The sequence below is a fragment of the Lissotriton vulgaris genome, chromosome 1_1 (genome assembly GCF_964263255.1).
Source record: "Lissotriton vulgaris chromosome 1_1, aLisVul1.2, whole genome shotgun sequence".
Lineage (NCBI taxonomy): Eukaryota > Metazoa > Chordata > Amphibia > Caudata > Salamandridae > Lissotriton > Lissotriton vulgaris.
The window spans coordinates 761,401,302-761,416,652 of NC_141685.1; the positions used below are offsets into that span (position 1 = coordinate 761,401,302).

The 15,351-nt window shown below is 51.7% G+C and overlaps 1 protein-coding gene across 4 annotated transcripts in view; it reads left to right on the plus strand.

Moving 5' to 3' along the window:
* SMG7 (SMG7 nonsense mediated mRNA decay factor) overlaps positions 1 to 15,351 on the plus strand; it is a 582,851-nt gene that overhangs the window by 367,240 nt on the left and 200,260 nt on the right. For all 4 annotated transcript variants that reach the window (XM_086955704.1, XM_086955713.1, XM_086955721.1 and 1 more), the window contains exon 13: positions 13,244 to 13,363. In XM_086955704.1, coding sequence (XP_086811830.1) covers positions 13,244 to 13,363 — 120 coding nt within the window. The remainder of the gene's footprint in view (positions 1 to 13,243; positions 13,364 to 15,351) is intronic.

Consider the following 15,351-nt stretch of genomic DNA (forward strand, 5'->3'; position numbering starts at 1 on the left):
CTCCAGCATGACGCGCTGCGTGCGGGTTGCCTTTGTTATGCCGAGCCGGCGTGAGGTGCCAATATATAGCCAGTTTCGTCGCTGTTTCCCTGGCAGCTGTGTTGCGAGTGGTGTGTGCAGCTCTATAGTAAACATAGCTCCATTCCTTATGGGACAAGGCTCTCCCCAGTTCTGCCTCCCAGCGCCTCTGGCCCGCTGTTTTGCCTGTCGGGGGAATTGGTGTAAACATTTTGTAAAGGTCTGTGATGAGATGCTTGTCAGAGTCCTTCGTCACCAGCCATTTCTCGAAGACTGTCATGGGCCTACCTACCAAGGGGAGTACGTCTGGATGGGTGAGCCAGTGTCGGAGTTGGAAATATTGAAATAGCTGAGGGGATATGACATCGTAGCCTTGGGTTATGTCTGTGAGAGAGAGGAAACCTAGCAAATCGAAAAGGTGACCTGCGGAGAAGCTACGAATTCCGCGCCATTGCGGAAAGGCACTAGGATCCTTGCCCGGAGGGAACTCCGGGTTTTCCAGAACAGGCGTAAGGGGAGAGGGGAAAGTAGTGAGATCCCCGTTTGACCGCAACCGTGTTCCAGACCTGCAGGACAGTGCGGGTGATAGGGGAACGCAACATGTAGCGTGGTCTGTGTTGTCTAAGAAGAAACAGGATCTTCCAAAGGGAGGTACCCGCCATTGCTCTGTCCTGGAATAACCAGCGCTTTTCGGACTCTGGCCTAAACCATTCTACCAAGTATCGGAGTTGCGCCGCCTGGAAATATTGCAGCAAGTTGGGGATGCCAAGACCACCCTCATCTGTGGTCCTGTAGGCTAGGTGTTTATTTAGGCGTGCCCGTTTGCCCTCCCAGATGAAGTGATGGATGGCAGCTTGGAGGGCTTGAATGGTACCCCTATGGGGGAGCATAGGGAGAGTCTGAAAAGTACAGGATCAACATCTTGACCGCCGCAATGCGACCCAGTAGAGACAGTGGTTGTTTGGCCCATCGAGCCAGGTCAGACCGGATCTGGGAGCAGAGGGTCGTGTAGTTGAGTCAGCGTGGAGTCTGTGGAGGCCGTGAGCGTTATGCCTAGACATGGGAGATGTGCTGCAGAGGAGACACCCCCCCCCCCCCGTAAGTAGGAGGGGAAGTGTGTACGTGGGCATTCCTGCCCAAGGGTAAAATAAGGGATTTCTCTTTGTTGATTTTGAAGCCAGAAATGGCTCCAAATGATTCCAGCTCCTTCAGGAATGCGGGGACGGAACAGTCCGGGGCATACAGAGCGGCAATGATATCATCGGCATAGAGGCCTATTACATGGGGCTCGCGGCCAAAGGTCATGCCACGGATGGTGGGGTTGTCGCGAATCTTCTGCGCAAGGGGCTATATGTAAAGAGTGAAGAGAAGGGGCGAGAGGGGGCAACCTTGCCTCGTGCCCCGCTGGATTTCAAACGGGTCAGAGCGCAGGCCTCCCAAGCGGACGCAAGCTTGGGGGCGGTGGTAGCAGCTCGCGATCCAGGCCTGAAACCTGTCTCCCACACGAAAGCTCCGCAGGACCTGTTGGAGGAAGTGCCAGTCCACTCGGTCAAACGCTTTCTCTGCGTCAATAGCCAGCAAGGCTGAGTCAGAGTTCTGAAAGTGAGCCTTATCGATCAGGTGTAGAATACGTTTAGTGTTGTCTCTGCATTGGCGATTGGGGACGAAGCCGGATTGATCAGGCTCCAGGATCCCGGGCAGACATGGGCCAAGGCGCGCAGCCAAGATCCCAGTGAAGATCTTCAGGTCCAGGTTAAGTAGGGATATGGGGCGGAATACTGAGCAGCTGGAGGGTTTTTGCCTGGCTTGGGCAGTACGATAATCTCAGCCGCCAACATGTCTGGGGGAATAGAGCTCGGGCCCTCGAAGGAGTTAAAAAGTCGGGTGAGGACCGGGGCCAGCAGTTGACAAAAGGTTTTATAAAACCCGGCTGAGAATCCATCCGGACCCGGGGACTTCAGGGGGCGCAGACAAGAGATAGCTGCAGTAACTTTGTCTAAGCGGATAGGGGCGTCCAGGGAATTTACATTGTCTTGAGACAACTCCGTTACATTCGCCGTATCGATGGACCTCCTCCGGAGAGACTTCGTCAGCTTTGTATAATGTAGCGTAAAACGTTCGGAATGCCTCTGCTTTCTGGGTCTCGCCAGAGATTTCCTGACCGGAATCATCCGTCAGGCTAGTAATTTGGGAGCTTTGGGTCTTCGCCCTCAGGGCGCTAGCAAGTAAGCGGCCTGTTTTGTTCCCCCCGACGTAATTAGAGTGACGCAGGCGCAGAGCGGCAAATCCCGCCCAGTCCGTATCTAGACTGGATTTAAGTTGTCTCCACACTCTTGGGGCACCGGTGCGGCTATGGACCCTCTCGAGTTCCGAGACACGGCCGTGAGGTCAGCCCTCTTTGCTTTGCGTTCCTTGGCCTCCGCTGCCGCAATGGCAATGAGCTCGCCTCTGGCTACAGCCTTAAAGGCCCCCCCATAGGGCGGTCACTGAGGTCTTGGGAGTGTCATTGAGCGCCAGGTAGTCGGTAAGGCATGTGTGGAGTTGTTTGGTAATGTCCGGCCGCTGCAGGAGGGTCTCACGTAAACGCCACAACTCAGGGGGGCGAGTGGACTTGGGGACCTGTATATTTAACTCCACAGAGTCATGGTCAGATAACGCCGCATTGACAATATCAATGTCTTTGAGAATAGGGAGCAGTTCGGAAGAGCCCAAGATGTGATCCAACCTGGCGTATGTGTGGTGAACGTGTGAGTAGAACGTGAAGTGCAATGAAGTGGGGTGTGTGGATCTCCAAAGGTCCACCAGACCTCGGTCCCGCAGCCAATCTTTTCCAGCAACCGTTATGGCTCCCGTGTCCCCACTCCGGCGACCCGATCAGTCCATGTCCGAATCCATTACTAAGTTAAGATCCCCCCGACAAGCAGAAGCGAGGCTGGGGAATGAAGGGACTCTGAGGCGGCTTGTTTCAGGAAGGTTTCTTGGCCCGAGTTCGGGGCGTATAGTGAGGCAATTGTAAAGCGCTGTCCCCCTAGAAGAAAGGTGTGTGCTGGCAACCTGCCCTTGATCTCCCCCACGGAGTCGCGGAAGCGCTTGGAGACTAAGATAGCCACTCCTGCCTTCTTTGTTGGGAGCGAGGAAAAGAGCTGTTGGGGAAAAGCGCGCGAGAGCATCCTGTGCCAATCCTTAGGTAAGAGGTGGGTTTCTTGGTGTAAGCATATATCTGCTCCAGAATTCTCCAGGTACGATATCGCCGCCCTCCTTTTAATCGGGTTGTTCAGACCCTTAACATTAAGAGTCAGTACCTTCAGAGTGGACTCCATCACCGGAGATCATGTAAGCCCTGAGCTGTGTAGTAGCAAACTTCCTTCGGGACTGAAGGGGTGAAACACACCAAGGTCACTGCTAACATTCCCCTTTCAGCACACTGCCCCCCCCCCCCCCAACTCCCCCGAACTTCTCCCTCCCAAACAACCCAACTGTCAAACTGTCTACTCATAGTCCATAGCCATTGTCCCAAAGTTGAACATGCCTCCCCCCTTCCTTCTCCCTCCCCCCATCCCTCCAACCAAGAAAAGACATAGTCCCAGTCCTGTCAGTTTGCACAGGGCAGTGGTAAAGGTTCTTACAAGGGTCATATCCGATGGCGGCCGTCCCGGCCCACCACCCAACCTCCCCCCCCCCCCCCCCCCCCTTCCCCGGCACCAGCGAGGATCATGCTGTGAGTGATCTCCCTATCTTGGGTATGAGTCATTCGGAGGAGGATGTCTCTTTGGCCACCTCTGCCACTGCTGTTGCCCATTCCTGTGAGATGATGGCCGCGTCGGGCTTCAAGCGACTCAAAGGGGACCGTCTCCTGCCCACCGTCTGCCAGCCCCCCCCTGGAGGGCCCCTGCGGAGCTCTTGCCGGTGGTGCATCGGCATCTTGGTCAATTCCCAGAAGGGTGCAGGTGTCCGTAAGTATTCTTAGTTGATGCAGGGCTCCATTCCATTTGAAGATCAGTCTGAATGGGTGACCGCAGGAGTAAGGGACTTACTGGCTTCTCAGGAAGTCCCTCGCTATTTTAAACTCCTTATGTTTTTGCAATGTTATGGCTGACAGGTCCTGGTATAGGGTGACCGAGTTACCCTGAAACTGAAGGGGGTTGTGCTTGTCGGGCCTCACGTAGGATCCGTTCCTTCAACGGCAAGTCAGGGAGAAAGGCCAGGATGTCTGGCGGAGGGGCAGAGGCGCGCCGAGGCAATCCGACCCTGTGCGCTCTGTCAATGCGTATGGTAAAGTCTGCAGACTCCCCTAGGACGTTCCAGAACAGGGCTTGTAAGTATCCCACGACGTCAGTCCCCTCCGCTTTCTGAGGGACCCCCCCGGACCCGTATGATGTTGCGCCGGGAACAGTTTTCAAGGTCCTCTGCGTGGGCCTGAAGGTCCAGCTGCTGGTCCGTGAGTCGCAGGACTTCTTGTTGGAGCTGTGCGATTTCGTCGCTCCTGGTGTGGTCGGCTTCCTCGATCGCCTCCACGCGTTCACCAAGCCCCTCAATGTCTCGCCGAAGTTCACGGACCTCGCCCGCCACCTCTTGCTTCAGGGACTTGAAGTCGTCTCAGAGAGAATTAAACAGGATCTCTAGGAAGGATCTAGTTATGGGTATCTGGTCGTCAGGCGGTGTTGGTGAGGTTTTCGCGGCCACCGGGGAAGGTGGGTCCTTGCTGGGTTTAGGTTGGGACTTGGCCAGCATTTCGGGGAGTGTTAGAGGCCCCTTTTTCCCTCTGAGGCGTGTCATGGTGCAGCCCGCCACTGAGGTGGTCCTGGCGGCCGGCTCTGGGTGCTCGGATGTAGGGGCAGAGAGCCAGCAGCAGAAAACCGAGGACAGGTCGTGTGCCGCTGATAGGCCGTGAGGAACTTGCTCGGTGTTCTCTGGGCCCAGGCCCACGAGGTATTCGTGGTTGAACGGGCAGCCGGGCAACGCACAACAGTGGAGCTAGCAGACCCAAGGCCTCCCAACTGCCAAGCAGGCCTCCAGTGTTCTTTTGTGTATCCCTAGGGGGGCAGGCCACCACAGCAAGTTCAACGTCCACCGGTGCCCCCCTTCATGCAGCTGTGTTCCCTCTCAGACACCCCCCCGGTGGCCCTCCGCGCTGTCCCACGAGGCAGAGGGGCCTGGATGCTAGGCCCGGAGGCTTGTGATCCCTCCATTGGAATGCCGGTGAAGCTCGGCCTGGCTCTGTCCCCCGCCGGGTGCTCGATCTTGCCCCCCGAGCCCTTGTCGCAATGCCCACCTCTGCTCACCTCACCTTCTCTCTGGCGCTGTGGCTGTGACTCTGCAGGGCCGCACTCCTCTCCCTCCTATGGGCCCCGGTCCGGGAGAGATCCTCCGCCACCGGAACCTCGAGGTGCGGACACAGGTCCGGTCTGCTCGGAATGGCGTAGTGTGGAGCACAGCCATCAAGGTCTCCTCCTCGTCGCGGGGGCCGACCGGTGAACCCTCGGTGAGGGCCACAGGCTCGCGGTCAGTAGGCCCGAAGCCGGGGCCTCGATTTCACTGCACCTGGCCGGACCGCTCCTCACCATGGGCCGGGATGCGGGCTCGGTCGATTGCGCCCCGCCTCCTCAAGGCCAGCGTCTGGGGGCCGCGGCAGCAAAGTCCACAAATACCTGGTCGCCTCGTCGACGCGAAGGGTAGGGCCGGCGGGGGCACAGGCCGTTCAGCCGCTCGTGGCGGCCGCCATTGCTGAGGCCGCGGCTGGGGATCTTGCGATGTTCTCTGCCTCCCCAGAGTGTGAGGACACTGCGACAGGACCACCGCCGCGTTCCGCTGCTGGCGCTGGAAATTCCCGGTGGTTTAGGGAGATCGGCGATTTAGTTTGGCTCTTACAGGCGGGATTGGGCAGGGAGCCTCACAGACCTGCGTCCGATCACGCCGCCATCTAGGACACGCCCCTTGCAGTGATTTTTAAGGAATAAAAATCTATTTCAAAAGTTCACACTTAAAAACTTTTCAAGGGAAATCTGGCTATGTTATCCAAGGGGAGAAAATTCAGGTTGCAGGTAAAGTATGATCTTGTTACCTTTGTAATCCAGTACTGGGCTTCTAGGTCCAGCACTTTCACCCATAACAATCCTGCCCAAAGTTCTCAATATGATCAGGAAAGACTGGGCCCAGATCATCCTTGTGGCTACGGATTGGGCACGGAGAGTCTGGTATCCTAAGTTGTTGATCATGGCCATCGGTCCTCCGATCAGTTTGCCCCTACGGGAAGATTTTCTGTCACAGCAGCATGGGAGGGTTCTTCATCTGCATCCGTCAATGCTCCGCCTTCTTGAGTGGAGATTGAACTGCAACAGTTGACAGCTTTCGACGCTCTTCCCGAAGTCTGTAAGTTATCTTGGCAGTCAGGGTTCCCTCCACTAAGATAGTTTACTCCTACAGTTGGGGATAATTTGTGGCATGGTGTACAGAAAAACACATGGATCCCCTTTCCTTTCTCAAGTTATCCTGTTCATCCTCTCCCTTGCCCAGCAGGTCCCTGCTCTGGGCACTCTGAAGGGCTAGCTCTCCACCATTTAATCTATTCTGCGGTGGTCTGATAAACCATTCCTCTTCAAATCCCCTATTGTAAATACGTTTCTGAAAGGTTTACATATTATGCCCCAGTGAGACGGATGTTATAGGGATTTGTTTGCGCTGAAGAACTTCCTTTAACTTAACTCGTTTAACAAACATTATTCCCTGGACAGTCAGGTCCTTCGAGATGGTTACTCTGCCCGTTCGGTCCTGCAGGACTTCCTCTGATTTCCAGGGATCAGATTTCCCCTATCAAGGACTTAGTGTTCCATATCGATTGTCGGTATGGTTCATGGCTCTGTACTTCTGGTGTGGACAGTCGCAAAAAGTAACTGACGTCTGTGCCCTGGTGTGGCACCTATATAGGCACTGCACACATCACTTTCGGCACGGACGATTCCAACAATGTCATGTGGAGCTGAACAACTTCACTTACTGTTGCTCAGGGGCACTGCTCAAGAAACCTTTCCGGTTCCTGGAGTGACGCCTGGGGAAATTTCTAAGGTAAGGAATCTGCAGCTAGATGGTCTCTACGAGGTAAGGCGTTACCGAAGGTAAGTAACTTGTTAATTTAGTCTCTCCCCTAAGCGAAAAACATGATCTAAGATGGATTTTTGTCCTGATACATTGTGCATTGCTGGGAGGGATCACAAGTCCCTTTGCAAACAAAACCTTTACTTTGAAGAACCTGCAACTTTTGCACCCTACACCAGATGGCAGGAATCTGCAGAGCTTGAGAATCTACAGCACTGTAGGGTGCAAACCGATTGTTAGTCAAGTAACTCCCTCCCTCCTTCCTTGTGAGCAATTCCACTTCAATGGTGCTCGTTCTGGCCAGTTTTTCTTCTACTTACTTCTCTTCATTGGTGCAAACTTTGTGATAAGTCATGATCAATATTATTCAGCTTCCCAATAAGAGCCTGCTTCTGCTTATTGCAGTTCTGTCTATGCTCCTGAAAATGTAGGAGATCTGAGCCAGTCCTCCCATGGCATACTCCACCCCTTGGCCATAGTGAGCACTTTAAGGTGTACACTTGATGGCCAATAACTCTGACTCCTCACTTAACCATAAAAATCTCCCATTTCAGATGAAGACTGCAGCTTTTTAAACCATATTTCAATCAAATTTGGAAGGTGTTTTAATAATTCATCTGGTATTTTCTGTTACTACCCTATGGTAAAAGTGAGAACTTAGACTAATTTGACATTGCTCCCCTAGCAGCCTGTCTTCTAGGTTAGCTCCAACTCTTGTTAAGCTTGGGACACCACCTTTTCATTTTTCTTATCACATTGCAATTCATTTTTTTCAAAGCCATCAGGAATGCATTTTTAGAAGGTAACAAACAGAACTATATACATAGTCTGCTTGTCTTCTAGAAAAAGTTGTGTGCAAGAAATCCATTTCTGTATCAGTGATTTGTCTTTTGATGTGAAACATAGACCAACTCTATATTCCACTAAAATGCAACCAAATGTGAATTTCGGGAGGGAAACCTGCTTCTTTTTGTTCCCCCTGGCTAGTGAGCAGAGACATTCTCAATCGGAGTGCATTGATAATTACGGGCAAGTTTAGTTAATGGAAAACTTAATTTGCCATCACAGTCTGTCAAAACCAGTGACCCAGATCCTCAGCCCACAGCTGCTCAATATCCGAAGACCAACACAGTGAGTACCACAGAGCACCGGGGAACCAGTGTCCTTCCAAGTGCCGGTTTTCGAACCCACATTCCAGGACACAGCCTTCCAGCCTAACCTATGGCTTCAGAGCTGACTCCGGCACCAACCCAGCTGCATAAATCCCGGCCTGCCTCAATGCTTACAGCTCCCTCTGTGCCGTCTGTTTGTTCGATGCCAGCTTTGAAGGACTCCTCTAAGCCGAAACACAGATCGAAGTCGAAAGTGGCCTTGGCGCAAAAGCAAACCTGTGTGTCCATTCGTCCATCCACTGCAGACTCTGACAGCCAGGAGCTCCTAAAGTTACAGCGCCTTCAGAAGTAGCTGGACTCTCGGCAGTGAAGGTTGTTTATTCATTGTAGGAAAGTGCCCCTGTCTGCATGGTCACCCCTAACGTTTTGCTGGATATCTGATGCACTTTGAATGAGTGTGCCATTGGTCCCTGCCAATCAGGTTCCCAGGGCCTGTGTTCTTTCCCAAAACTGTACCATTGCTCCCACAATTGCCACTAGTCTGGCACACTTATAGGTCCCTTGTAATAGGGACCAATAGTACCAAGGGCCTGGTGACCAGAGAGGGTCCCTTAGGGCTGCAGCATGAATTTTGCCACCCTAAGGGACCACACACCAAACACATATACCCTGCCATTGCAGGCTATGTGTTGCTAACGTAAAAGAGTTGACATGACACACCTTCCTGTGTGCCATGCCTACACACCACTGCCTGTGGCATAGGTACGTCATCCCTCTGGCAGGCCTGACAGCCCTAAGGCAGGGTGCACTATATCACGGGTGAGGGCATAGCTGCTAGAGCAATATGCCCCTACAATGTCTAAGTCCATTCTTGGGCACTGTAAGTATAATGAAGCCATTTGGAGTACTTGGGCTGGGAGTTTGTCAACACAAACACCACAGCTCCATTATGGCTTTACTGAAGCCTGGGAAGTTTAGTATCAAACCTCTCAGCATAATAAACCCACACTGATGCCAGTGATGGATTCATTACAAAATGTAGCATGGATTCACTGATCCCAGGAGTGTTTGGTACCAAGCAGCTTCTTGTAATCCACACTGATGCCAGTGTGGGATTTTCTAAAACTTGCATTCAGACTTCACCTTAGAGGTGCCCCCTGAAAACCCCTCAACCCTGGTGTGGTCTCTGACCAACTGTGGGTAGTCGGCCACCACCAGACCTATTTCTGGATCCCTGGGTAGAGAGCCCCTGCTCTCTGGGAACAGAAACAATGCACATCCTGGGCAGAGGTGTCGCATCTCCTCCCCCAGGATGGGCCAGTGCTTGAAGAGGGACGCTTCAAAACCCTGCCACCTTTGTAACGCGACCCCCAGCCTCCAGAAACCGGTCCTAGGAAGCTTGTGTCTGGTCCAGGGAAGGCATGGCTTGGCAGTTCCTGCTGGACTGTTCCCATGAGGCACATGGTCAGACTGATTTGCATATGGCCATGTCTGAACTGGGGTGGCAGATTGGGCTAAAGAACGGTGATGGATTAAACCCAGATCTGTTGACTGGGTGTGAGTGTTTGATTTGTTTAAATGCTCCATCCATCACCACTCCCTTTTGTACCGCTTTGTTCGCCATAAGTTGGCAGGGTATGCTCAGACGTGAGTCCCTTGCTCACTTTGCCACTGGATTCAAGCAAGCCTGGTTGAAGATGGCTGTAATGCCAGAAACCGGTCCTAGGAAGCTTATTTCCGGTCCAGGGAAGGCATGGCTTGGCAGTGCGGGCTGGACTGTTCCCATGAGGCACAGTGTCAGACTGATTTGCATATGGCCATGTCTGAACTGGGGTGGCAGAGTGGGCTAAAGAACGGTGATGGTTTAAACCCAGATCTGTTGACTGGGTGTGAATGTTTGATTGGTTCAGATGCTCCATCCATCACCCCCTTTTTTACCGCTAGCAGCAGATGGCAGCCCCTGGTTTACACCCCCACTTTGGGCGATAAAGCCGGCAGGAAAACTTAGAATAGTAGGTGTGCCCACCACTGCCAAATTAACCCCTTAGGTAGGGATGCTGAGTTGAAGCACAACTTTCAGTCCCCATCATCTTGAAGATGGGAAGACTCCTCCAATCAGGGCAAGGTCTATGACGCTCTCTCACAGGAGGGTGGCATAATAGAGGGTGTAGTCACCCCAAGTAAGGTGCCCATTGGCCCTACCTGCTACTCCCCTTAAATGCCTCCTAAATTTAGAATTTAGGTAGCTCCCCCAGACCTAGAAACTAGATCTGTGACAACCAAAGACGACCCTGCAGAGAAGACTGAAGACAACCTCCTTGGCCCCAGCCCTACCGGCCTGTCTCCAGCTCCTCTGAACTGTCTTGCAGCCACCGACCTCGGAAAGCCCTGGGAGGACTGCTGCCTTCGAAAAAGACTCCAATCTCCTGTGGAACACAGACCTTTTCTAGGAGAAACAAGCACCAAGGACCCCCGGATCCAGCCGGATCTGCGTCTCCTGCCAACTCTGCTCCTGATGCTCGCAGGCCAAGTCTGAGTGGCTCACCTGTGAAGCAAAGTCTCTCCGGCGATCTTGACCTCATGCCCAGCGTTGGCTGACCTCGCCTGCCCTGCACGACTGTGCATGCAGTGTGAATCCAGAGGCTCACCACGACCAACTCCGGTACAAAGACCCAGACATCCAAAGGCACCCCTGCACCTGAAGCCCCTAGGCCTTGCTGAGCTGAACTAATGATGCCCCTACAGTCCCCTACATCTCTGCTTCTGCTGTCGTTGGTCTTCCTCCTGCAACCTCGGGTGCCATGCCTGAAGCCGCTTTGCTGAGAGAGGAATCTCCATTAAAAAGCATTTGGTGCTTGATGTCGAAATTTCATCCTGCACCTGTCGCCCCTGTGCCGATGGTGGTGTATGTTTGGTGCTGCTTTGTGGCACCTCCACCCCCTGTGCTTAACCAAACCCCTAAAGCTTTGCCCCGGCAACTGATCTACTTAACTGCAAGCAGTGTAGCTTCAGGCACCCCCAGTCACCATGGGAAAGCATTGGGTCGAACTCCCGATTTTGACCTCTGCACCCAGCTGCCCCTGTGCCGCTGGTCGTGCAGTCTTCTTTCTCATCTGACCCCTAGCCCTTGCTGACTTTTGGCTCCCAAGACTGGGATTGTAAGTACAGTACCTGTTTAACCGCAATATTATTTTCCCCATAGGATAACATTGAACTGTTCTTAAAAGTTTCAAAGTGTCGATTTTCAAAGTGAAAAGTACTTTTAATTAAAAACGTACTAACCTTATTATAAGACGTTGGTCTTAAAATAAAAAGAATGTATGTTTTTTTCTAAAATTGGTCTTGATCTCCTCCTTGAGTCATGAGTCCATTATTGATCATTGTTGAACAGTAAATGTCTTGCACTTCTCTATTAGGCCTAAGGCTGCTAACTCACACTACCACTAATAGTGCACTTTGGGTTTTGCATTGAGCCCTGTACACTTTTGGGGAACCCCTGGACTCTGTGCACAGTATTGCCACCTAGTGGTAATATCGTATACAGAGCCAAGTTCCTACATCTGTTGCAGGGACATCTTTATGCATTCTCATACTCTATCTCCATCCTAGAGTATGAACAAAGGTATGCAGTTCCTAGTGAAAAAAAAATACGAAGGACTGTTGAGGATTTTTTTAAGGGAGGAATATGCTCTAACGGGAGCAAGGGCCCTCAGACTATTGAATGAGTGTCCTACTTAATAATTGGGCTAGCTCCTTGTCTCCATCGTTGCATTGTCCATGGGGATTCCCAATCTAAACCACATTAGCAGCCCACACACCCTCATTTCATCAAACAACTGTTCTAAAAAGATCCCCAGCAAAGTGCACCCTTGTGGGTGCCCTTCTGTCATTGTAGAGAAAGCCCAATGAGGACCTAGCCCAATGACCCATTTCGGTGTGCGAGCCTTTGCTCCTTTTGGAACATATTCCTCACTTAAAAACCATCCTGCACAGTCCTTCGGCTTTAGTTTTCACTAGCAACTGCATACCTTCGTTCATGCTCCTAATCTGATAAGGGGCTCACATGCTGGACCTATAACGCTACTGGTTCCCCCTCTTTTGAAATGACTATCTCCATCCTCACCTGCCTGCTTTATAACAGTCTGACCTTGGAGTCGATGCACATGCACATTGCCCATTAAGGGAGGAGTCACTAAAACTTGTGACTCAAAAAACTCTGACCAAAAACAACTTGTACACGTCTGAGCCCAACACTAGATTGCAGCAGTAAGGAGAGCATGCAAATCTACAGTACTACATGCCACACACTGATGCTTACAGGGTAAGTACATACAACGTTGGGAGGTACTTTTGTCCTATGGTGGATCATATTCATGCTCTACCTGAGTAGACACCCATCCAAGAGTGGGAAAGTGTTGCCAATTTAGCACTTCCAAATCCAACCACTAGTAGGTGGAATTATGTACATCATGTGAATCTAGAAGCGCATCAAGCTCAAACCATTATTACGGTAAGTACATTATTTTTTCTAGATTCCTGTGCATCAATTTGCTTTAAGCATGTTTTTTGCTGGTCATTTGCCTTTCCTTTCTCAGTTTGGTAATCTGTTTCCTCTTATTTGGGAATTGGACTAAAAAAAACTGTTGTAAAATTAAGGAAAATTACCATTATGATCATTCCAGATTTCTGAGCTTGTGTTTCTAATTACCATCACATTCCTGTAATCCATGGCTCTGAAAATTGAGGCTTTGTTACTAGCTACTCTAGAAAACTAGGTTAGATGCACTGGTGATGAATTGGAGGAGGGCGGCATAGGTCTGTAAATACGATTTGTGAGAGGTGATGGGGATGAACATGCAGTACAGACTCTCTTTATTAATAAAAATGTGCATCTTGGGTGCCAAATTCCTTTTCTTGGGTGAGGTAGTAAACATTCCCACCAGTATTTAACAGGAAGGCACTTGGAAAAACGAGTACTGGAGTCACTGGCATTAACACTTCCTTTGTTTAATTAATTTCAGAAACCTGGATTTCTCCAAAGGCCACCAGGCAATCACTGGAGAGAAGGAAGTGCAGCACAAATTGATTCGACCTCAACGTCTGGTTTCCATGGGCAAATGGATGTGTGAGAACCTACCTAGGTATTTTTTCTTGGTCTTATATAGCAGCTCCTCACCATCTCTGATGTACTGATTATTTCAGTGCTTAGACCAAATCAATGCATTATCCACTATCTTCCTCCCTTGATCTGCATAATACTATGGGTTTTACATAATAGGGATGCTATCATTGCCTTATATTTCTTTAGTGTAAAAAGATTGAAATGCAAGGTTTGACGTAGTGCTACACATGTAAAAGCTGCCTTCATCAATGTAATTTGTTTAATTTATAAATGCAAGTAGACATAGGTTAAGGGCTATCTCGCTTTATAATAGTATGTGCATCTATGTGCTATTTACACATCTCCACCTACTTGAAAGCTCGCTCGTTAGCTTGGTAAAGCTGTGTTCTATCCTGCTCTAAAATGTTTTTCCCAAGATCCCTGTACTTCACACTCCATTGAGTGTGACAGATATGTAAGCCCACTGAAGGTGCACTACCCACTGGGGTTTTGTTTTTCACCTTAGTGTTTCAGGAACACCTAAAGAATAGCGCATTTCTGAGATGCTATCTTATCAATCATGGCTAGATTGTGCTCAGTGGTAGTGTTTATAAAGCTGTATCGCTGACCTTTTTACCTGTATCCCTCACTCTAGACTACCCACTGGTGTTTCCAAGTTAAAAGGTTTGGCAAGCCCTTATAAATGGCAGTATCTGGCTTTTCATGTGTCTGAGGAAGTGTGAGAGTGATTCAGGTGGTGGGATCAAGCTGGTGTCCCTCTTTGCTTGTCAGTCAAGATGATGGTTCCTTTGTGAAGGGTGTCCTTTCCCTGTGTGTGTGTGTGTGTGTGTGTGTGTGTGTGTGTGTGTGTGTGTGTGTGTGGGTGTGTGTGTGTGGGTGTGTGTGGGTGTGTGTGGGTGTGTGTGGGGGTGTGTGGGTGTGTGGGTGTGTGGTAATGTAGCTCAAGGATATGTCCCCTCTCTATTCCTTTGCTCACTGTTAGTCGGGGACCCGGAGGGTCGGCCGAGCAAAGTGGGAGAGGCCTCCTGGCGAGGGCCCTCTCCGGTAATCGTACGGACGAGTAACTTCCCCCCCCCCACAGATGGACACCACACCAAGATAGGTTACGTATACTTTTATAGGTATTCTTAAGCAGGTTAACTTGACGATACAGTGGGGACCAGGATTCGAGGATCCCGTCAATTCTAGTCTCTTTGGGGAAAGGGGTAGCGGGACAGTCTGAGTAGCGTTCCGGTACGGGGGTAGCAGGGGTGGAGCTCACAATCCTCGAGCTGGAGGGTTCGCAAGGAGGGACCGCGGCAGCGCCAGCAGGCCTTCAAGATGGTTCACGACGAGGATGGGCCGCGGCAGCGCCAGCAGGCCTTCAAGATGGTTCACGAAGAGGATGAGCCGCGGCAGCGCCAGCAGGCCTTCACGATGGTTCACGACGAGGATGGGCCGCGGCAGCGCCAGCAGGCCTTGAGGATTGGTCACGACGAGGATGAGCCGCGGCAGCGCCAGCAGGCCTTCAAAGGTGGTTCACGAAGAGGAGCCGCGGCTGCGCCAGCAGGCCTCCAAGGATGAGTTCGTCTCGGGGTCTCTCGACTCCAGGATACAACTGCCTTCCTGCTCTGGAGCTGCCCCAGTTAGAGGTCTAGCGCCCTTTGATGTCCGGACCCTCGCACTTGGAGGTCGGGAGGTCCGGGATGAGGGAGTCCAGACACCCAGCAGGGGGGTGGAGCCAGCGCCCAGGGAGGCCGAGGGTGATCGAAACCGGGCGGAGGGGAGCCATCGACACTCCTTCGCCCATTGACTTGCCAAGTGGTCTCTCTACCCCCTGGGTGGATGGTGGTGCCTCAATGTCGGGGCCTGGCTGGGCCCGAGGCCGAGGTCGACCGGAGGCCACGAGGTCTGGTCGTGGAGTGTCCAAAATGTCGGCTGGGCCGGAGACAGTGGTTCGGGAAAGGATCCGGGCCAGCCGAGACTGTTGTGTTCATGAGCCAAGGTTCCGTCAGGTAAGGGCCGTGG